Below are 23,705 nucleotides of genomic sequence, written 5' to 3' on the forward strand. Positions count from 1 at the left end.
CATTGGGGAAATCCTGAAAACCCAAATGGATTGCGGCCCTCAAGGAGGGACTTTGAGACCCCTGATCTACACATATATGAAGCAGCTTTGCAAAACACCTATTTATACACATTGGTCATTCACATATGGAAATGCTACTGTTTACATATGAAAAAGCTGCATAAAGCTTCTAAAATGACTTCAGTAGCATATTTGTGTCTTACCATGTGTACTTACTGCTAATTTACAGAGATATAACTAGCTGGCAAAAGGTGTCCATGTACTTTGCACCAAAGTTCCAATAGGCGGTGGAGGAGGAATCACACAGCACAAAATGAGAGGTTTGAAAGACATTTTAGTGTAGGCGGTATTGAAGAAGGTGGGGAAGAAACGCAGATGAATCTGGGGGTTGTATTTTGCCCTCAGTTTCTTTCTTTCTGTTCAGCAAACATAAGAAAGACATCTACATTGAGTTAAACATTTACCCTCCCTTTTCCAAAAGCATAGATAGGTTTTTAGCGCCGACCTTGGTGGTAACAACTCCTGCACTCATAGAATTTCTACGAGCATCGGAGCTATTATTGCCGTGGCTGGAGCTAAAACCATACTATGGTTTTGTAAAAGGGCTAGGGTGGGGGGTGGGATTCATTTCTAACATTAGGGGATGTTTGTTCTTTTCCTGCTGAGTCTATTTGATTATTTGTAAAGAGTTGTAAACTTGTGATGTATTTTTGCTATTTTTAATCTGAATTTGTGTATGAGAATATTGTAGTCCGCTTAGGTTATAAGTGGAATAAATTTTTTTAAAGAAATAAACAAACATACAGTTAACAAAACAGATTAACTACAAAAGATTTAAAGTATGTTTTGAATAGCACCGGGGGAGGGAGGGGAGGGGTGGAGGGGGTCTTCCACTCAAGCAAACGATTATGCAGTGGTTCCTTTGTAGAAATAACAGAAAGTTGATCTAGAAACCAAATATTACACTCCATAAATATAAAGTGCCACATTCAATGCTACAGGTCAGATATTAATGAACTTGCATTGCCATTCTACATTTTGCTTATCATTGTATTATGGTAAATCTTTAACTTCTGGATAGCTGTTTGTTTTCCAGGCGTGAAGTTGAAAGGGTACAGCACTTTCATTATAGCATTTTCCACATATATTATAATGAAAAACAGATGGTAGTCTTTCCACTTCTATTATCCATTACAAATTACAATCAAGTTACTTGGATAGTTTTCAATATAGCTGCTTTTAAACTTTTTTATCTGGCCTCTGTAGATCTTCCTAAGGGGCCAGTCATAGTCCCGATTTATACTTTCTTATGAAAACTGTTAATTCTATCATACTTTGTGGAAAAAAAAAGAGAGAAACCGAAGCCACTAGAACGTGGGTTGCTCTGTTTGTCAAGGCTAGAGACAGCGAAGGAATTGCCAACTGGTACACACCATTTCACTTCTGCTGTTCTCACACGGAAGGACCAACATTTTATGATCTCGTCAACGGAGTGTGATTTTCAGGGGAAATGTTCATTAGGCAAAGAAGTTTCGCAGTTCCAGTAAAAGCAGATCTCTAACTTGTAAGGGAAAACCCACAGACTTTGCAGCTTACCATGTGTGCAGGAAAGATCCACAAGGAAAAGCACATGGGGAGATTAAAAATCAACACCCCTGCAAACTTCCCTTCCCACAACTGCTGGAAGCTAAGAAGCTAAAAGTACTGTGCTGTGAACAGTGGCGTAGTGAGGGTTGGGGTGGGGGAGGCAGTCGACCCCGGGCACCATCTATGTGAGGGCGCAGGCACCCGCCCCCTGCTCCTTCCCCACCTGCCACTGCCATGCGTGCACGTCGCTTTCCTTCCCTCGTGTAAGGTGTTGTAGGGGGGTATTGCAGCAGGTGGAGGCCTTACAAACCGCCAGGTCCCAGGTTCAATGCCCTCATAGGAGGTTCAGAAGGAAGTGAAATTAATGACAATGAAAGCCAAGAGTGGTTGTATAAATAATACATTGTGCAGAAATAGGCTTAATATTACAGAAAGGCAATGTTTAGAAAGATACATCAAGCAAATGCTGGGTTACTAGTGAATAGAAAGAGATAGAAATAAGCTTTAAAAATACAGAGTGGATTTAGAGACTGCTTCTGTGTGTGTGTGTGTGTGTGTGTGAGAGAGAGGACAGTTTACCTGCATTAATGTGTGTCTGGATAGGTGAGAGGCTGTGTGTATGAGAAGACAAGGAGATGAGCAAGAATCCAGAGAAAATAGAGAGAGAGAGGGAAGGGAAGGGGTAAAATGCAACCTTGCGGATCTCAACCGCTCGTCCTTAAAAATCTTCATTTATTGACAGCTGAGGTTTCAGATTTCATGTCTGCAGGTTCACATTTTAGCCCCTCATTCCACCGCTGTAACTGCTGCCGTTTATGACCCCACAGATCTGTGCTGACAGTCTTATTAATAATAATTAATCTGAGGAAACACTTCAGCTAAGGGAGGTCTGAGTTTTACCCCCAGAGCTGTGACAGGAAAATATATTTCTGCTTGAACCCAGCTCAGCAGGCTCAATCTTCCTCCCTATGCTGAGCCTATAAGTGGCAAAACTTTTGCTATGAAGTCCGTGCCACTTATAGGCTCAGCATAGGGAGGAAGAAGCATTAGGGTCATAGAAACATAGAAATAGACGGCAGATAAGGGCCACGGCCCATCTAGTCTGCCCACCCCAATGACCCTCCCCTACCTTTTTCTGTGAATAGATCCCACATGTCTATCCCATTTGGCCTTAAAATCAGGCACGCTGCTGGCCTCAATAACCTGAAGTGGAATAATAATCCAACGATCAACCACCCTTTCAGTGAAAAAGAATTTCCTGGTGTCCCCGTGCAGTTTCCCGCCCCTGATTTTCCACGGATGCCCCCTTGTTGCCGCAAGATATCTTCTTCCACCTCGATGCGGCCCATGAGATACTTGAATGTCTCAATCATGTCACCCCTCTCTCTGCTTTCCTCGAGTGAGTACAGCTGCAACTTATCCAGCCGTTCCTCGTATGAGAGATCATTGAGTCCCAAGACCATCCGGGTGGCCATTCTCTGGACCGACTCCAGTCTCAGCACATCCTTACGGTAATGCGGCCTCCAGAATTGCACACAGTATTCCAGGTGGGGCCTCACCATGGATCTATACAATGGCATAATGTCTTCAGGCTTACGGCTGACGAAACTCCTGCGTATGCAACCTATGATTTGCCTTGCCTTGGATGAAGCTTGCTCCACTTGATTGGCAGTCTTCATGTTCTCACTGACGATCACCTTGTTCTGCTTCAGTTCTTGTTAGGATCTCGCCATTAAGGGTGTAAGTCTTGCATGGATTTTGGCTGCCCAGGTGCATGACTTTGCATTTTTTGGCATTGAAGCTGAATTGCCAGGACCTAGACCAGCGCTCCAGTAGGAGTAGGTCGTGCATCATGTTGTCGGACATTGAATTTATGTCTGTTGTGCTTTTGCCCACTACATTGCTTAGTTTGGTGTCATCGGTGAATAATGTTATTTTACCTCGCAGCCCTTCTGCCAAGTCTCTTATAAAGATGTTGAATAGGATCGGGCCCAGGACCGAGCCCTGCGGCACTCCACTGATTACCTCCGTCATTTCGGAGGGGGTGCCGTTAACCACTACTCTCTGAAGCCTACCTCCAAGCCAGTTCCCAACCCATTTCGTCAATGTGTCGCCCAATCCTATAGAACTCATCTTGCTCAGCAACCTGCGGTGTGGTACGCTATGGAATGCTTTACTGAAGTCCAGGTATACGATGTCCAGGGACTCCCCAACATCCAGCTTCCTCGTCACCCAGTCAAAGAAGCTGATCAGGTTGGATTGGCAGGATCTCCCCTTAGTAAATCCATGTTGATGGGGATCCCGTAGATTCTCCTCGTTCAGGATCGTATCCAATTGGCGTTTGATTAGAGTTCCATTAGTTTGCACACTATTGATGTGAGACTCACCGGTCTGTAGTTTGCTGTGGAGTTTCTTGTGGAGTGGAATGACGTTAGCCGTCTTCCAGTCCAACGGGACATTACCCGTACTAAAGGAGAGATTGAAGAGCGCGGATAGCGGTTCCGCCAAGACATCACACAACTCCCTGAGCACCCTGGGGTGTAGGTTGTCAGGCCCCATTGCCTTGTTAACCTTAAGCTTTGACAGCTCGCAGTAGACACCGCTGGGTGTAAACTCGAAATTACTAAACGGGTCATCTGCGTCAACCCTTGTCTGTAGCTGAGGGCCGAGTCCTGGCGCCTCGCGGGTGAAGACTGAACAGAAGTATTCATTTAACAGTTGGGCTTTTTCTGAGTCCGCTTCTACATAGTCTCCGTCTGGTTTCTTAAGACGTACGATCCCGCCTGAGTTCTTATTTCTGTCACTTATATACCTGAAGAAGGATTTATCTCCTTTTTGGATGTTCTTCGCTAGAGACTCCTCCATGCGGAATTTGGCCTCCCTGACTGCTGTTTGACGGCTTTTGACTTGGCCAGATAGACTTCCCTAGAGTCCTGTTTCCCTGATTGTTTGTAAGAGATGAATGCTTTTTTCTTCTCCTTGATGAGGTCTGAAATCTCCACAGAGAACCACTGTGGCTAATTGTTCCTTCGCCGTTTACTTACTGATTTTACATAGCGGTTTATTGCTTCTTGTATGGTGGCTTTCAAAGTCGACCACATTTCTTCCACGTTATCGGTTTCTGCTTGGCTTTGTAGCGCCTGGTGAACGAAGTCTCCCATTTCTTTGAAGTTTGTGTCCTTGAATTTGAGGACCTTGGTCCGTCAGATCTAAAGTGTCATGGATGTCTTTCAGAACCATGACCTATGCTGAAACTAAACATGGCAAAACTTTATTATTTCATAAGTAGCCTAGAGGTTAGAAACATAGAAACAGAATATGACGGCAGAAAAGGGCCTACGGCCCAACAAGTCTGCCCACTCAAATAACCCTCCCCTCTAAGTTCCTCTTTGAAGTGAGCCCATAAGTTGATCCCATTTGATCTTAAAGTCAGTCACATTACTGGCCTCAACTACCTGAAGTGGAAGATCATTCCAACGGTCGACCACTCTTTCGGTGAAGAAATACTTCCTAGTGTCACCATGGAATCTCCCACCCCTGATTTTCAGCGGATGCCCCCTTGTCGCCGTAGGGCCTGTAAAGAAGAAGATATCTTCTTCCACCTCAATGCGGCCAGTAACATATTTGAACGTCTCTATCATGTCACCCCTCTCTCTGCGTTGTTCGAGAGAGTAAAGGTGCAACTTACCTAGTCGTTCCTCGTAAGGGACATCCTTGAGCCCTGAGACCATCTTGGTGGCCATTCGTTGAACCGATTCCATTCTTAGCACATCTTTCCGATAGTGTGGCCTCCAAAACTGTAAACAGTACTCCAGATGTGGTCTCACCATGGACCTTTACAGCGGCATTACCACCTCGGGCTTTCGGCTGACAAAGCTTCTCCGGATTCAACCCAGCATTTGTCTAGCTTTAGATGAGGCTTTCTCCACCTGATTGGCTGCCTTCATATCTTCACCAATGATTACTCCCAGGTCTTGTTCTGCCACAGTTCTGGTTAAGGTCTCACCATTCAGAGTGTAGGTTCTGCATGGGTTTCTGCCACCAAAGTGCATACACATTTTGGCATTGAAATTCAGCTGCCAAAGAGTAGACCAGTGTTCCAGAAAAAATATGTCCTGTGTCATAGCGTTGGGCATGTTGCACAATTTAGCATCATCGGCAAATAATGCAATTTTACCCCGAAGTCCCTGAGGCAGATCCTGTATGAAGATATTAAATAGGACTGGGCCCAGGTCCGAGCCCTGCGGTACTCCACTGTGCACTTTTCAGAGGGGGTACCGTTTACCACCACCCTCTGATGTCTACCACTGAGCCAGTCTTTAACCCATGCAGTTAATATTTCTCCTAGCCCCAATGAACTCATCTTGTTCAAAAGTCTACGGTGTGGGACGCTGTCAATAGCCTTGCTGAAGTCCAGATACAACACATCTAGGGACTTTCCTTTATCTTTTGTTACCCCGTCGAAGAAGCTAATCAAGTTGGATTGGCAGGATCTCCCCTTTGTAAATCCATGCTGGTGTGGATCCCTCAGTCTCTCGTCGTCCAGAATCGTGTCTAATTTGTGTTTAATCAATGTTTCCATAAGCTTGCACACTATTGACATGAGACTTACCGGTCTGTAATTTACAGTGTCTAACCTGCATCCCTTTTTGTGGAGCGGAATGACGTTAGCTGTTTTCTAGTCTAATGGAACTTTTCCCGTGCCCAGGGAAAGATTGAAGAGCGTGGCTAATGGTTCTGCCAGGACATCTCTCAATTCCCTAAGCACTCTGGGGTGCAAATTATCTGGTCCCATGGCTTTATACACTTTGAGTCTTGACAATTATTGGTAGATGCTGTTGGTGGAAAATTCAAAATTCCTGAACGGGTCTTCTGAGCTCTCTCTTGTATGCAGCTGTGGGCCAGATCCTGGTGCCTCACAGGTAAATACTGAGCAGAAGTATTTGTTCAGTAGTTCAGCTTTATCGGGGTCTGATTCTGCAAAGTTGCTGTCAGGTTTCCTTAGGCGCACTATCCCGTCTGTATTCCTCTTTCTATCACTAACATATCTAAAGAAAGATTTATCCCCTTTTTTAATATTCCTAGCTAAATCTTCTTCCATCCTGAGTTTGGCGTATCTGACTACCGTTTTGACAGTTCTAGATTTTTCTAGATAAGCTTCTTTGTCTTCTGGTCGTTGTGATAGTTTGTGGGATACAAATGCTCTTTTCTTCTGTTTTATGAGTTCTGAGATCTCCGCAGAGAACCATTGGGGTTTGTTATTTCTCCGCCGTTTACTCACAGTCCTTATAAAGAGGTTGGTTGCTTCCTGTAGGGTAGATTTCAAAGCTGACCACATGACCTCCACATCATCTGTTGTGTCTTGGGTTTGCAGCGCCTCATAGACAAAATTTCCCATGCTCTCGAAGTCAGTGCCCTTAAAGTTAAGGACCTTCATTGACGTGTTCGACCTCGTGGATCCTTTCCTAAGGTGAAACCACACCATTTTGTGGTTGCTGGAGGCCAACGTCTCACCTACCGAAACCTCTGTGACGCTATCTCCATTGGTGAGTATCAGGTTGAGAATCGCCTGATCCCTGGTGGGCTCCAGAACCATCTGTTTGAGTCTTGCCCCCCGTATAGATGTTAGCAGCTTTCTGCTGCTGCTGGTTGTGGCTGAAACCTTGTTCCAGTTTATATCTGGCATGTTGAAATCCCCTAACAGTACAGTGTCTCCACGCAGAGTGAAGGTCTCAATGTCTTCAATTAATTATTTGTCTATGTCGTCCTGTTGTTTAGGAGGCCTGTATACAATGCCCAGATACAGGCATTTGCCACTTCCCCTGTCAAGGTTCACCCAGAGGGACTCCCCTGTATCCTGACACCTGTGATTCTGGTAACTTTGATTTCTTCCTTGATATATAGTGCAACTCCTCCTCCGTTTTTACCTTCTCTGTCTCTGCAGAGTAAGCTATAAACCTGGTATAGCCATATCCCATCCATGGGAATCCGTGAACCAAGTTTCAGATATTGCCACCACATCTAGGTCAGCACTCCTCATTTCCGTCTCCAATTCCAATATTTTATTGCCTAAAATGCGGGCATTGATGTACATAACCTTCCATACTTCGTGTATGCCCGGTCTGTGCGAAGATTTTCCCGCTTGACTTAGTATTCCCTTTAATTCCCTGTTTGAGTTAGTTTGTCCCTTCTGAGTTGGTGTGTCCCCTGCGGTATTGACTGCGGCGTAAGTACTTACCTCAGACTCAATAATGGAGTGTTTACTTACCATACCAGGATGATTACTTACCTTACCAGGATGAGAAAGGGTTCCCTCCCCCAACTCACCTAGTTGTCTTGGAGCCTGCTGATCTGGATTCAAGATCACGTTGAACCAAGCAAAAATACATTTTCCTGCCGCAGCTCTGGGGTAAAATGCAGACCTCCCTTAGCTGAAGTGTTTCTTCAAATTAATTATTATTAATAAGACTGTCAGCACAGATCTGTGGGGTCAGAAACAGTAACAGTTACAGTGGTGGAATGAGGGGCTAAAACGCAGACCTACAGATATGAAATCTGAAACCTCAGCTGTCAATAAATGAAAATTTTTAAGGACGTGCAGTTGAGATTCACGAGGTCCACATTTTATCCCTTCCTAAGAGAGAGAGAGAGAGAGAATCCAATAGAAAATAAGGGTGGTCAAGGCTCTGGAGAGAGGTTAAGGATTTTAACTTGTTGCATTTATAAGTTTGAGAATTGTTCTAAAAATAAAATCTATTGTTATTAAGTACCCATATCTTTTTGTAAACTGTTTGAAACAATGGTAAATAAGGTGTGTAGGCATGAGAGACTGGAAAAGGAAAGAGAGAGAAACTAACCCTTATAGACTGCAGTTACTGTTTTCATTTTCTGCTTTTGAGTGATTTGGTTTTTGGCAGCAGCTCTTGGTGTAATACACAGGCATTTGTTGTTACCTTCATTTTTTGCGGTACATTGTATACCTTATTTAAAATGGACCCCTAACGAAGGCGTGTTGTCCGAAACACGGACCGTGTTGGGTCTCTTGGTTGGTAAAAAGGTTTTTTATTACTGCATTTTAACTTTGGTACAATAAATTCTTGCCTGCATCGTGTACATTGTCTGCAGTTTTTGTTTGGTTTTCCTATCATGGTAGCAGGGCATGGTAGATAGAGGATGTTGCAGTAGTCCAATAGACCTAGGACTAGGGATTGGACTATGAGCCTATATTGCTCTTTGTCGAAGAATTTTCTGATTTTTCATAGATTGTGCATGGTTAGAAATGCTTTCTGGGTGGTCTTGTTGATTTGGGCCTGCATTGTGCAGCATCTATCTATTATTACTCCTAGGAGTTTAAGGGTGGGTTGTATAGGGTATTTGGAGATGTTTAGTTCTAGTTCTGTGATGGAGGGGTTTTTGTCCTTTTCGAGCAGTAGAAATTTTGTTTTGTCTGTGTTCAGCTTCAATTTGTGGTCTGCCATTCATTTTTCCACTGCTTGTAGAGTTTTTTCCAATTTTTCTGTGGGGTCAGGAGAATCGAACGGTAGAAGTATGGTGATGTCGTCAGCGTAGCTAAATGAAGTTACATTTAGGTTATCTAGGGTAGAACCAAGGGAAGATAAAAAGAGGTTGAAGAGAGTAGGTGAGAGTGGTGAGCCTTGAGGGACTCCATAGGGGTTGGACCAGGGTTCTGATTTATGTCAAACCCCGGGTTCTTGCCGATGTTGCAAGCCCCAGGAAAATGACCAAAACTCCAGTCCCACGTGTCCCTTGCTACTAAGGGATCCTCCAGGTCTTACTTTTAGGCATGCATGCAAGGAATACAGGTTTCAGTCAAAATGTGAAAAAACCAAAAATAGCTTTATTTCAGTAATGGTAACATAATTCAAAAACATTCAGGCATCAGCCTTGAAGTGCAGTATGCAGTCACAGCACCTGACATCAAACTCATAAAGGTTTCAAAAACAAAACTCAAATAACACTGTAATTACCAACAGTCCCTGCTTCTAGGCTTGCAAAGCTTATGGGTCTCAGTTCTCTTCACCAGAGCAACAGTGTTTTAAATCAATATTCTTTTATCCAAACAGTTCATTTGTATGTTCCAAAAATCATTGATATAGCACAAGTCTTCAATAGCACATGTACGTTTCCCTTCTCTGCAATAGTGCACTTGGAATTAGCCACAGCTGAGAGAAAACAACGTGCTGGCTCAGCTTGGCAATCAGCCAGGAAGTACAAACACTCATACCACGTTATATAATTCAGGGCTTTAAAGAAAACTTCTACATTTAAGTTTTCAGGGAGAGTTTTAAAACTGAAGTTTCTAAACTTTCAGACGCCCTAGCAGCACAGAGAAATGAATAGCATGAGAAAACATCCAGGTTTAAACTCACTATATTTCCATAGGCAATGGCTGAGTTTCAGTGCTTGCCTGGCTTGCCTGGGTGTCCATTGCTTCCTCCTCTGGCTGCTCCCAAGGCTCCCTGATATGAGCTGCATCCTCTGCTTCTAGCATGGGCCAGTCTGAGAGAGTCTGGCTCTCTCCAGCTTCATACTCTCCTGGGTGTTCCTCTCCTGGGTTCCTCGTGAGTCTGACTTCCCTTGGCTGCTTCCCCCTCTCTGTTCCCAGCAGGCTCATTATATCTGGTGGAAAACCACTCCCCTTCTGAGACTGTGGGGGAAGGGTTTTCCACCCACTGACTTGCTTCCTGCTTTCACAAACGGGATACTTTCTAGCCCTGGTTTTAACTGGCTGTTCAAATTTCCTGAGGTATTTAACAGTGTCAGGATGAGGTTTGCCTAGAGTGAAACTTTCACCCTTATCCTGACCTGTTTCTGTTATTTCCATTTCCCAGTCAGAGCTAGAGTCAGCTTGATTAATTAATTGGTCAGTCACCTGATCCGCTCTCCTGCACCTAGGTGGCTTGTGCACATTCCTGCTCACTGGGACAAAACCAGGAACGGATCCGGGTTTATTGTGGGTAAGACCCGAAATGGACCTGGGTTTATCACATTTAACATCGTTTGACTTTACTCTATATGTTCTGGATTTAAGGTATCCTTGAAACCAGTTATGTACCCTGCCTAAAATCCCTATGGCTTCTAGTATCTGTAGTAGAATGGTGCGGTCAATCAGATCGAATGCTATAGATAGATCAAGTTGAATTATCAGCATCCTTCTTCCTTTGCTGAGGTGCTGTCGGGCTGTGTCTAGTAGGGTTACTAGTAGAGTCTCCATGCTGTGGTTGGATCTAAACCCCGATTGAGAGGGGTGGAGAAGATTGTGGTCTTCCAGGTTATTAGTGAGGTATTGTGCAACTAGTCCTTCTATTAGTTTGACATATATTGGTATTGAAGCAATGGGTCTATAGTTAGCAGGGTTATCTATTAGGCCTTTGTGATCTTTCACAATTGGAGTGATTATGATTTCTCCTAGGTGCTGCGGGAATTGACCTTCAGTGAGTGTAATTTGGATCCATTGCATGAGGCTGGCTCTAAATTTGGGGGTGGCATTGGTTATCAGATAAGTGAGACAGTTGTTCAGGTCGCATGAGGTTTGGCTGTATTTTTTGTAGAGTCGATTCATGTCTGTCCAGTGTACTGCTGGAAATTCGGTCCAGATCCTGTCTGCTGCAATGGCTTCTCCTATTGGAGGGTTTGTTATTATCTCGTCGAGGTGGGGGCGTATGTTATTGAAGATAGTCCTGATCGTTGTAATCTTGTTTTTGAAGTAGTCTGCGAGTTGAATTGCTGTTGGTGGGTTCTTTTCTTGAGCTGCTAGGTAAGGTTTGGTGTCGGTGAGGTTTTTTACTAGCTTGAATAGTTTTTTTGAGTCTATAGAATCCAGGCCTACCAAGTTGGAGTAGTAATCTTTACTCCATTTCTTACTTACTTTCGAAAAGATCTTAAAACCCATTTATTTAAACAATATAATATACATTATTGATTTTCATATTATCATGTACTTTTTATCTGCACTTATTTTAGTTGATATTCTGTTATCCTTATTCATTAGTTTTAATGCTTGTATTAGTTACTCTGATTTATTATGTATGATGTTATTATTATGTTGTATGCTGAACACCTAATTGTGTAAACCGTTATGAACTGCTGGTTAGGCGGTATATAAAAATAAATAATAATTATTATTACGTAGTGTTATTTAATAGTAAAGATGTTTCAGTAAAATTCTGACCTGAAGTTGCAACAAAATAATTTTGTCTTCTCTGGGTTTAATTTTCGTTTAAATTCTAACATCCATGTTTCAATGACCTTAAATATCTCTTCTACTTCATTTCTAATGGATTGGATTGAAAGAGTAAATGGCAAGATGATGGTAATATCATCTACTGTACTTAACTGAATATTTTTAATCCCAGAGAAGCTAATTTTGAGCCCAGAGTAGACAGGTACACACTAAACACCCAATTTAATTTAAGCCAATTATGAAGTGCTAATTCTTATTATTGACACCAATTAAGCTTTTTTAAAAAAAATAGAATCAGGGCCTTAGGCCCAGATTCTGTAAACGGCGCCCAGATTCAGTGAAAACAAGCCATTTACATGATGTTTTAAAGTGATTTTCAAAGTGCCTACCAGTCCCTAAAAAAACTGGCGTCAGAATTGCACTTCCGTAGGCACTTTATGGCGCCCAATGCCACTGTAGGCATGGCTAATGTTGGAAGTGGTGTTAGGTGCTATAAGGCACCTACGGAGACACGATTTGTGTCAAAGGTAGGTGCCAGAAATCTAGGCCTGTAAAACCCTGGCCTATATTTCTGGTGCCTACCTCTGCCAGAGGCGTGATTCTTTAAATGGCACCGTCATGTGAATAACATGTGATCAGCTGCCGCTCTTGTGGCAGCTCGCAGTACTACAGGAAATGTCATGAGCAGCCGCAAAAAGTCACGGCAGCCATTTTAGAAGGCAACCACAAGGAGGCAGAAGAAAGAGGGCTGCACTCCTGTCACAAATATTCCCGCTGGACCATCAGACCTTGGTAAGCCCCAGGGGGGGAGGGGGTACCTATACATGTTGGAGTGAAGGGGGGCAGGGGCATTGTGGAGTTCAGCTGCCACAACAGGACCATTCTCCTGCCTCAAAGACACCCCCCCCCACTGGACCCGGTACTTAAGTAGGCCCTTGGAGGGAGGAGGAATAGTAGGATTGGAAAGAAGAACAAAGGGTTGAGGCCTGTAGAGAGGAGAGACTCTTGGCTATGGGTTGGGAGAGGAAAGGAGGAAAGGTGCAGAGACCTTTGAAGGGCTCGAGGGAGAGAAGCTAGACCTTGGGAAGGGAAGAGAGTGAGAGACCTGGAATATCTCAAACCCCCTTCTCTACTCATTATGGCTCTGTAAATTTTAGGTCAGACATTTAGGTTCTTTGCTTTGAAAAGGTTGCCAAGCCCTGCCCTAGAGCAACAAATCAGTACCATTGATTAACCAGCAGTTCCTTAGTGGGTTGAGCACAAGATAATCCAATGTTGAGTAATGTTCCCAATTCTCAAATGTACTTCTTCCACCTTTTTGTGGAAGACTGCTACTATACTAAATTGCAATTTGTATTTTAACTGGGAAATTATGTAAAAATACATTTCTTTTTCTTGCCATCATTGCAGCTACTGTTTCAAGCATAATATTTGTCCAGATTTTTAGTTATTAGTCTAATATCTCATCTTAAAGCCAATTCATGATCTCACCAGAGCTATAGTAACACAAAATTCATTGGCCTTCATGAAGGTCTTTTCTGATACATGAAAATATGCTTTCCTTGCTAATTTCCATATTCTTTCAGTTTAGGGCATACAATACTGGAACCACTATATACATGGCACAGAGCATAGCGTTACTGCAGACTCTCATAATCCTCCTGATTCAGGACTACGTTTCATCTGAAGATGCGGAAATAAGATCAAGTAAGTTGTCCTGATCTGCTTCTGTGGTTGGTGACTTTCAAGTTATAGAAATGGTTATTTTAACAGCCCATAATAATAATTAAAAAAAAAATAAAAAAATTCTAGCATAGGATTTGTTGAAGAAACAATGTCAGATTGTGGCTGAAGGTTTGTATATCATAGCTTTAACTAAGCAAAGTAATTATTTAAAATTTAGGACCTGCTTTAGTATATAACTATTCATAATTGAGAAATGATCAGATACAAACAAGCACCAAACAAATATATAACAACCACAATATATATATATTTTTTAATTTCTTTATTCACTTTAAAGCCATAAGTAAGTGCAAAATAAAATACAATCATATGATTCTATAAGAGCACTTAAATACAATTACAATTATAATCTATGACAAAAATTGAAAAATCCATTCCAACCCGCCCTCTCACCCATCCACCCTGGACGTGTATGACCAAAGAAAACAAACAAAAAAAAACTCTGTGGAGTGACGATGTTCCTAAATGGACATTATTTGAAAGTGTCAAAGTTCCAAAGGTACACTGAAATCATCCACACGAAATAATTCCATCCACATAAAAATAAATCATCCACATAAGAGCCTTAAAGGACCTAGTCCGCTAGGGATACAGGACCCAACATGGTCCGCGTTTCGACCCCTGAAGAAGATTTTTTGTCGAAACGCGGACCATGTTGGGTCCTGTATCCCTAGCAGACTAGGTCCTTTAAGGCTCTTATGTGGATGATTTATTTTTATGTGGATGGAATTATTTTATGTGGATGATTTCAGTGTACCTTTGGAACTTTGACACTTTCAAATAAAGTCCATTTAGGAACATCGTCACTCCACAGAGTTTTTTTTAAATTTCTCTGGATTTTCTTCTTTGTGGATATTTTGGGGTCAATTCCTTTTGTTTTTTTTGCATGTATGACCAAAGGGCATTATCAGCAACCACAATATAAGAACAAAATAACATGGGGGATATGTATATACCAAACCAACTTGAGTATCTCCTCCCTCCCTTTATCAACTTCTGTGGGGTTAAAAAGAAAAGCATTGTTTAGATAACAATGCTAACAAAGAAAGGGAGTGTACCCCATACCCCTTAGATCATTAACTTTAAAAAATATTAAGAACTAAAGTGCACAGTCTCCGTGATAAAGATCGTAATTATACAGGTAGCTGAAACTGATGTTTAGCTTAGTGTGTCAAACATTTTAAATTCCAGCACACCAAACAGAGCCAAATGTTTATCACGGCACACTAAACGGAGCAAATGTTTTTTTGTAAAGTTCAAAGAAGAACAACCAAGATGATAAAGGGAATAGAACAATACCTCCGAGAGATATGTTAAAACGTTATATGATGGAAATACTGGAAATTTCAGAAGAACTGTTGCCACCGTTTACCCAGGTTTATTAACTACCTACATGAAAAGAAGAAGGACAAGACCAAAAACTACAAAAATTACAAGATGATCAAGAGCCACTAAACATTTCAATGATGTTGGAACTTTCAGATAGAGAAATGGCGACACCAGCAACATTACTTCTTACAGTTGCCTTAGCACCAGATAAAAACTGGCTGCTGAGACTTTTCTTCAAAAATAAACTAAAATAATTCTTGAGATATAAAATACAAATGTTTCCAGATCTGGCATGAGACACTCAAAAAAGTTGTTGTGAATTTTTGATTTTAAAACCTGGAGTTATTGCTCTTGGAGCAACCTTTTTTCTTCATCACCCATGTAAATGTGTGATATTGTATCAAAGGCAAAAATATGTTTTCTTTGATCCTACCCAACTGACAACCTTTTTGTCGGCTGCATGCCTGAAAGCAGGGACAACATGAGTGCTTAATGTTTAATTTGGACACTTTCCTCATTTGATTGAATTCCCATAGACATCGTATATTTAGATTTCCAAAAAGCCTTTGACAAGGTACCCCAAGAATGCCTACTTCGGAAACTGAAGAACCATGGGGTGGAAGGAGACATACATAGATGGATCAGGAATTGGTTGGCGGGTAGGAAGCAGAAGGTAGAAGTAAAGGGCCACTACTTGGACAGGAAGAGGGTCATGAGTGGTGTTCCGCAGGGGTCGGTGCTCGGACCGCTGCTATTCAATATATTTATAAATGATATAGAAACAGGGACGAAGTGCGAAATAATAAAATTTGCAGACGACACCAAACTATTTAGTGGTGCTCGGACTAAAGAGATCTGCGAAGAATTACAAAGGGACCTGAACAAACTAGGGGAGTGGGCGATGAGATGGCAGATGAAGTTCAATGTAGAGAAATGTAAAGTATTGCATGTAGGAAGCAGAAATACGAGGTACAGATATACAATGGGAGGGATGTTATTGAGTGAGAGTACCCAAGAAAGGGACTTGGGGGTAATTGCGGACAAAACAATGCAGCACAGTGCACAGCGGCCACTAAGAGAGCGAATAGAATGCTAGGTATAATCAAGAAGGGTATTACAACCAGAATGAAAGAAGTTATCCTGCTTTCGGGCAATGGTGCGTCTGCATTTGGAGTACTGCGTCCAATACTGGTCGCCGTACCTTAAGAAGGATATGGCGATACTCGAGAGGGTTCAGAGGAGAGTGACATGCTTGATAAAGGGTATGGAGAACCTTTCATACACTGAGAGACTGGTAAAACTGGGGCTCTTTTCCCTGGAGAAGAGGAGAATTAGAGGGGATATGATAGAGAATTACAAGATCATGAAGGGCATAGAGAAAGTAGAGAGGGACAGATTCTTCAAACTTTCAAAACTACAAGAACGAGAGGGCATTCGGAAAAGTTGAAAGGGGACACATTCAAAACCAATGTTAGGAAGTTTTTCTTCACCCAACGGGTGGTGGACACCTGGAATGCGCTTCCAGAGGGTGTGATAGGACAGAGTACGGTATTAGGATTTAAGAAGGGATTGGACAATTTTCTGAAGGCACGATGGACCTCTGGTCTGACCCAGCAGAGGCACTTCTTATGTTCTTATGTTATGTTCCTGTTTTCTTCTCCTTTTTATTTCTCTGACTTATATTTAGTAATGCTCGCTGATCACACTCCTTGGATCTATGAATTGAGGACTTGAGCTGAAGTTAAGCTTTATTTTCTTAAAAATTTCTTGATTGTGGTTATATATATAACTGGTAATGCTTTATTCTTTAATTAACTTCATCTTTCTGTACAAGTGGATACTTGATATGTTTAAGGAAAATATGATAAATAAATATTAATAAAAAAGAAAAGCACTGTTTAGATAACAATGCTATCACAGAAAGGGGGTGTACCCCATCCCCCTTAGATCAGTAACTTTAAAAAATATTAAGAACTAAAGTGCACAGTCTCCGTGATGAAGATCCTAATTATACAGGTAGCCTAAACTGATTTTTAGCCTAGTGTGTCAAACATTTTAAATTCTGGCACACTAAATGGAGCAAATGTTTTTTTGTAAGGTTCAAAGAAGAACGACCAAGATGATAAAGGGAATAGAACTCCTCTCTTATGAGGAAAGACTAAAACGGTTAGGGCTCTTCAGCTTAGAAAAGAGACGGCTGAGGGGAGATTGAAGTCTACAAAATCCGGAGTGGAGTAGAACGGGTACAAGTGGATCGATTTTTCACTCCGTCAAAAATTACAAAGACTCGGGGATACTCGATGAAGTTACAGGGAAATACTTTTAAAACCAATAGGAAGAAATGTTTTTTCACTCAGAGAATAGTTAAGCTCTGGAATGCGTTGCCAGAGGATGTGGTAAGATCGGAGAGCGTAGCTAGTTTTAAGAAAGGTTTGGACAAGTTCCTGGTTGAAAAGTCCATAGTGTGTTATTGAGAAAGACATGGATCGGTAGCATGGAATATTGTAACTCGTTGGGTTTTGGCCAGGTACTAGTGACCTGGATTGTCCACCGTGAGAACGGGCTACTGGGCTTGATGGACCATTGGTCTGACCCAGTAAGGCTATTCTTATGTTCTTATTATAATTGAAATTATAAAATTGAAAAATAATCAAAAAACTAAATTTCAGAGTTATTTAAAGTTCTTTGAGCTACGTATAAGTACGGTAATTGTAACAGTGGTGAAACTAAAGAAGATAGAATAGAATTTCTAATCAATGCAATGGTTGAGCTTATTTTTAAGTGCAAGCTAACTCAAAACGTGGCTCAATTATCGACAAGCAAATACGCATTTCATCATCCACCATCTGCAGTTCTCTTTTTTCAATTTAATTTCTGTCAAAGTTGAAAATCCAAGTTCGCAAAGATAAGAAGATCCAAACAGTAACAAAGCATTGATTGTTTTGTTGCTCAAGTTAAGATAATTACTACATGAAAAATAAAAATAAAATTACTTGCTGTTAGTTTTCAAGGACCAATCATGTCAAAGAATGATGCTGTAAACAGTATTCATCTGGACAGTGAGGAGGACTGAATATATGTGGAGAGTTGTTACTACCACTGGCTCTACAGTTAGCAGCAGTATTCAACCAATATCCATGTAGCTACAGTATGTGATTTTAATTAGGACAGCCTTTTAGCTGAATATCAATTATCTGTGGAGTTAGGCTGAGTACTCACACACCACCCTTGACCTGCCCTGGCACTAACTAAATAGTGCTGAGGGGTTTTGCAAGAATTTTCAGTAGCATTATTTGGACAGTGTCTGAGTTTATATAAATGTTAGATCCAAAAGGCTTTGGAGATATAAAAAAAAAAAAAAACAACCAACAAACTTACAAAGAGTCAGAGACAGTGCAACTATTTCCAGTGAACCTCTCAGGCAAATTCTTTTCAAGCTAACAATCAATGGGATTCTGGAAAATGTCTTTCTTTTATCCACTGTTGTTTTATTAATGATGTTTTTTTAAATCACTATCTAGCACAGTATTTGATGTAATGACATTTGTGGGAGTATTTAATATTACGTTAAATCTTTTCTGAATACTGGAAAGAAAGAATATTTTCTTTTCTTAAAACAAACCTTTCCACTCATATTCTGAATGTTTTCCAAATCATTACTGACTACATTTATCTCTGATGTTTTGGATTTCTGGGGCCAGATGCACAGAGCTCTAGCAATTCGGTGGAAAACAGCAGGTTGGGAGCAAGTTTCATTTTCCCGGTGATGCTCAGCTCAAATAGCATGCAAATTATATGCAAATTATATGCAAATTTGCCGTGGCCGCCTGTCCGATTGCTGGCAGGAGGGTGCCCAAATCCTCCTGCCGGAAGATGCCCCCCCCGATACTACCGATCACCGGCAGGAGGGTGCCCAACCCCTCCTTCCGGAAGATGCCCCCACTCCCCCCGACACTACCGATCACCAGCAGGAGGGGCCCAATCCCTCCTGCCGGAAGATGCCCTCCCTCCACACCCCTTCCCCGCGCTAACAGCCCCCAAAACTCCCCCCCACCAAACTAACCTTTAATTGTTGGCCAGACGGGTTTTGCCCGTCCAGCCTGCAGGCTTGCTTCGTCGAAATGAGGCGGGCCTGCCCCTTCCTGGCCCATCCCGCGAAGCCTAAGGCCTGATTGGCCCAGACTCTAGAAGCCTGGACCAATCAGGCCTTAGGCATAGCAGGTTCGCCCATCCCCACTAAGCCTAAGGCCTGATTGGCCCAGGTTGATACTGCTGATGGACATTGTAAATGAACTATGAGGGTTATTCCATAAATAATGCACACTTTTTTAATTTACATGTTTTATTTCTTTTTTTCAAATATTTCTTTACATTCCTTCCAATATTGTCTCCCTGCTTTGCAATGACCAAGTCCCAATGTTCGGGAAGCTTCATTATTCCATCCAAGATGCCATTTTTGTTCAGTTGCCGAATAGCTCGAGTACCGGTGGAAGAAAGCTCTTCCAGAGATGCACAACAATGTCCATACATAGGTTGTTTCAACTTTGGAAAAAGGTCGAAGTCTGGTGGACTAATGTCTGGACTGTAGCGAGCATGAGGTAACACCTCCCAGCCGTATTTGCGTAGTTTTTCAATGATGAATGGAGAGCTCCATTTTCCTCACGACCAAAAAAATTTCGACGAGCTCAATCAAAAGTCAAAAAATGATGATTTTTGCTTATGATCATGAAGGCATCATCATCACAGACAAAGTTCCATGTGGAAGAAGTGTCACAGCAGTGTATTATCGTGATTTAGTTTGCAAAAAATGTGCAGAAAAATGCACAAAACTTGACCTCAGTTGCTCTTGGCTGGGCCACTCATTCTTCACGACAATGCTTGTCCACACATAGGGAATGTCATCATTGAAAAACTACATAAATATGGCTGGGAGGTGTTATCTCATGCTCCCTACAGTCCAGACATGAGTCCACCAGACTTCGACCTTTTTCCAAAGTTGAAACAACCTATGCGTGGACATCGTTTTGCATCTCTGGAAGAGCTTTCTTCTGCCAGTACCTGAGCCATTTGTCAACTGAACAAAATGGTGTTTTGGATGGAATAATGAAGCTTCCCGGACGTTGGGACTCAGTCATTGCAAAGCAGGGAGACTATATTGAAGGATTGTAAAGAAATACTTGAAAAAAAAAATAAAACATGTAAATTAAAAAAAATTACTGCCTCTTTTATAAAGCCGCGCTAATGGCTGCCACGCGGCAACAGCCCCAAAGCCCTTTAAATCTCTATGGGCTTTGGGGCCGTTAGTGCAGGGCAGCCGCTAGCGCGGTTTTGTAAAAGGGGCCCTTAGTGTGCATTATTTATGAAATGACCCTCGTATTTTATAGATCAAACAAAGCACCTCCTTAAATTAGTCACCCTTATTTTCTATCTAACTTCTATTATTCTATCCTATCCATCTATATGTTTCAACATTTACATCCTACTAGTCTTATAGCCCGTTACATTAACGGGTGCTAGAATACCGTATATGTGAGTGTGTCTGTCTTTATTTCTTTTTTTCTCTCTCTCCTTCTGTATTTCTGTCTTTCTTTCTGTCTTTCTTTTTCCTCGGCTATCCACCCATTCTCCCTTCCTTTTACCTTCCCTGTGTTCACCACCATCCCTTCACTGCTCCCCTTATCCAGCAGCAGCCCTTCTCCCTTTTTTTAATCTCTCCCCTGTCCAGCAGCACCTCTTTCCTGTCCCCCTGTCCCCCTGTCCATCAGCACCTCTTTCCTGCTCCCCCGTCCAGCAGTAGGCCTCCCTTCCTTTTTCTTTCCCCTAGCACATCTTTCCTGCTCCCCATCAAGCAGTTGGCCTCCCTTCCTTTTTCTACCCCCCCATCTCTTCCCCTGTCCAGCAACACCCCTTACCTCGCGTCTGCCCTCTGCCGACAGCCACCGCAGTCTGCAGGTGCCGACAGCCGCCGCGGTCTGCAGCCGCCGACAGCCGCTGCGGCCTGCAGACGCTGATAGCCGCTGCAGCAGACAGCCTCCGCACTGCCTGAAACCAACATCCACCTTGGGAGAGAGAGATGCGTGGAAGCGCGCATGCGCACTCCTACCTGCAGGGACCTACAGTGCACGGAAAACGGGAGCACGCAGGTCAGAGTGCGCATGTGCGGCTTAGGCTTTTATTATATTAGATTCTGTCTCTTAAAATGTTTTATTGCATATTCTGCTAACATTGTAAGTAGTATATTATGCCATAATGTAGACTTTTATTTGAATATTTTTTATTGCTGCAATTGTCTATTGCCTATGTCCAGCATATTCTTGTGGGTACTGCCTTGGGTAAATTTCTTCATAAAGACAGCAAATAAATCCTAATCAAAATAATAAAATAAATCAACTGAAAACACAGGAACCTCCCTTGATTCTAGGCATCCTTTGGGGCTACCCCCAAGGATCTATCAATTTTCTTAGCAATCTCCATCATATCTATGTTTGACTTTCCTCCACAGTTGAAATTGTTCAAGTCACTTCTTTATCCTTTCTTCTTCTATTCATCACTAACTGAAGAAAGCGCTGCTGTACAATAACTCATGGTTGCAGGCTTTCAGGAGTTGTCAGACATATAGGTGCTCATTTTCAAAGCCGTTAGATTTACAGGGCCTGATTCTGTATAGGATGCCAGTATCGACGGCCACCGATCGCGTGTCAATCATGCACCGATGTCCTATGCAGAATCGTTCCTACACCCCTGGACAGATGCCCAAAACGTAGGCCAGCATTTTGCAGGCCTACATTTCAGGTGTCTGTCTCACGTCTATGGGGATGCATTCAGATGCTTAAGCCCGCCCAAGGCCACTTCTGGTGAAGCTAAGCCTATGGTTCACCTTGGGCATGTTGAAGCGTTGCTAAGCGTCTCCGTAGATGCACTCCAAAGGACCACAATGTGGGCGTCCTGCTTCAGGGAGAGTTTTTTTTTAAACCTACATCCCGATTGGCTGCCTGATGGTGGTAGAACGTCTACCGTCACCTGCCATTGGGACACGCGTTTTAGAGAATCAGGCCCACAGTGTTTCACAGTGACATATGGAGCTTTGTAAGCCAATGTGCTTTGAAAATGAGCCTCACAATGATTTTGAAGTCATTTTATACAAACAAGCAGTATATCTTGGGGCTATGATTAGGTGGCCAGTGTTTCATGTGGTCCATAAACAACAGCTGTTGTTTTATGAAATAGACATATTTATGAGATTCTCTTTTATTCATATCTTTGTGTGCTACTCAGGGTACATAAGCTTCCGAAACTGTTTTTATTTCTTCTTCTTTTTTTTTTTAAGTCTCTCTAAGTACAGGGACATAATCTTCTTCAAGTAGTTTTGTTCAGTCAAGCAGTACATTTTCGGCTATGATTAGTTGCCTGATGTCTCTTGTGGTCACTGAATAAGAGCTGTTGTCTCCATGACAGACATTTTTATGAGATTCTGATTTCTTTTTCACTGTTCCATGTGATATTGAGATTTTAAGTTCCTGATGTTTTTGTTTTGGTCTTTATAGTGCTACATGCCTGCGTCTAGTTTTTCTCACTCAGAACATTGGTCTCTGAAATTGCGGAGCGCCTCAGTGATTTTCTCTGTCCCCTTCACTGGTCAATGCTCTATTGAATTCCTTAGGATCTCTACCCCTGCTCAAAACTGCATGCAGAATTTTGGGTACTGGCCCAATTCTCACATGCAGTTTAATTGAATAGCAAACCAGTTAGCACAGATCACTGGGCACTAATAATCAATTATTTATGCTAATTGGCAGCAATTAGAATTTGCGTGCATCTTACTAAGCGTATTCTACAAAGATGCGTGTATCTGAAAAGAGGAGCGTAGGCAGGTAATGGGCGTTCCAAGAATTTGCACACACCATAAGAACATAAGAATTTGCCGCTGCTGGGTCAGACCATTACAGAATACACTTGATCCGCATCTTACTTACTTACGCGCCTATTACCAGTACTGTGCATTTTGTTCATTCTAGCTTTACACACATAAGGCTCCTTTTACTAAGCTGAACTAGCGGTTTTAGCGCGCGCACTAGACACTAACGCCAGCATTGAGCTAGCGTTAGTTCTTGGCATGTAGTGCGGGGTTAGCACGCGTGGCAATGCAGCGCGCTAAAAATGCTAAAGCACCGCAGTAAAAGGAGCCCATACTGTATGTTAATTCTAGTTATCTGTACTTATTTATCATAATCTAATTTTTCTGGATATATCTTAGTGTCCACCCTATCATCTCCCTGGTGGGAAGTTGCTAATTATTTCCTCTGTGTAGCTACTCCCCCTGTCTGTTGCTTTATTAGTGAAAGTAGTCTATGAAAAGGATGGTCTGTATCCCTTTCTTGAATTTTCCGGTGTCCTTTTCTATTTTTAATTCCTTCGAAAGGGAGTTCCACCATGTTGGAGTCATCACTGAGAACTTTCTTGTCCTCACGCGTTTGTATTTGATGTCTCTGAAGGAAGGTATTTCCAACAGATATTCTTGGCTCGAGCACAGGGCGCATGCTGGTGTATGATTATATAGTCTGGATGCTAGATATTGCGGTTCTGAGAGATAAATTATTTTGTGTGTTAGTAGCAAGATCTTGAATTTCACCCTATTTTCAACGGGGAGCCAATGTAGCTCTTTCAGTAGTGGGGTGGCACTCGTCTGCCTCGATTTTCCCAATAGAAATCTTGCTGTTGGATCTGCATTGTCATGCATAGGTTTGGGTTCAGTCATACTCCTAGGTCTCTCCACCCCCTCTGTGGATGATTTTATGGTATGCCGTTCAACATTAGTTGGTATCTTGAGCTATTTCCAACA

The 23,705-nt window shown here is 42.2% G+C and overlaps 1 protein-coding gene across 1 annotated transcript in view; it reads left to right on the top strand.

Annotated features, from left to right (window-relative positions):
- Nucleotides 1–23,705, top strand: part of LOC117357880 (collagen alpha-1(XXI) chain-like) — a 381,914-nt gene that overhangs the window by 57,657 nt on the left and 300,552 nt on the right. The window contains exon 2 of the mRNA XM_033939103.1: nt 13,378–13,498. Coding sequence (XP_033794994.1) covers nt 13,411–13,498 — 88 coding nt within the window. The 5' untranslated portion in view covers nt 13,378–13,410. The remainder of the gene's footprint in view (nt 1–13,377; nt 13,499–23,705) is intronic.

Source organism: Geotrypetes seraphini, chromosome 3, assembly GCF_902459505.1.
Source record: "Geotrypetes seraphini chromosome 3, aGeoSer1.1, whole genome shotgun sequence".
In the NCBI taxonomy this organism is placed as follows: domain Eukaryota; kingdom Metazoa; phylum Chordata; class Amphibia; order Gymnophiona; family Dermophiidae; genus Geotrypetes; species Geotrypetes seraphini.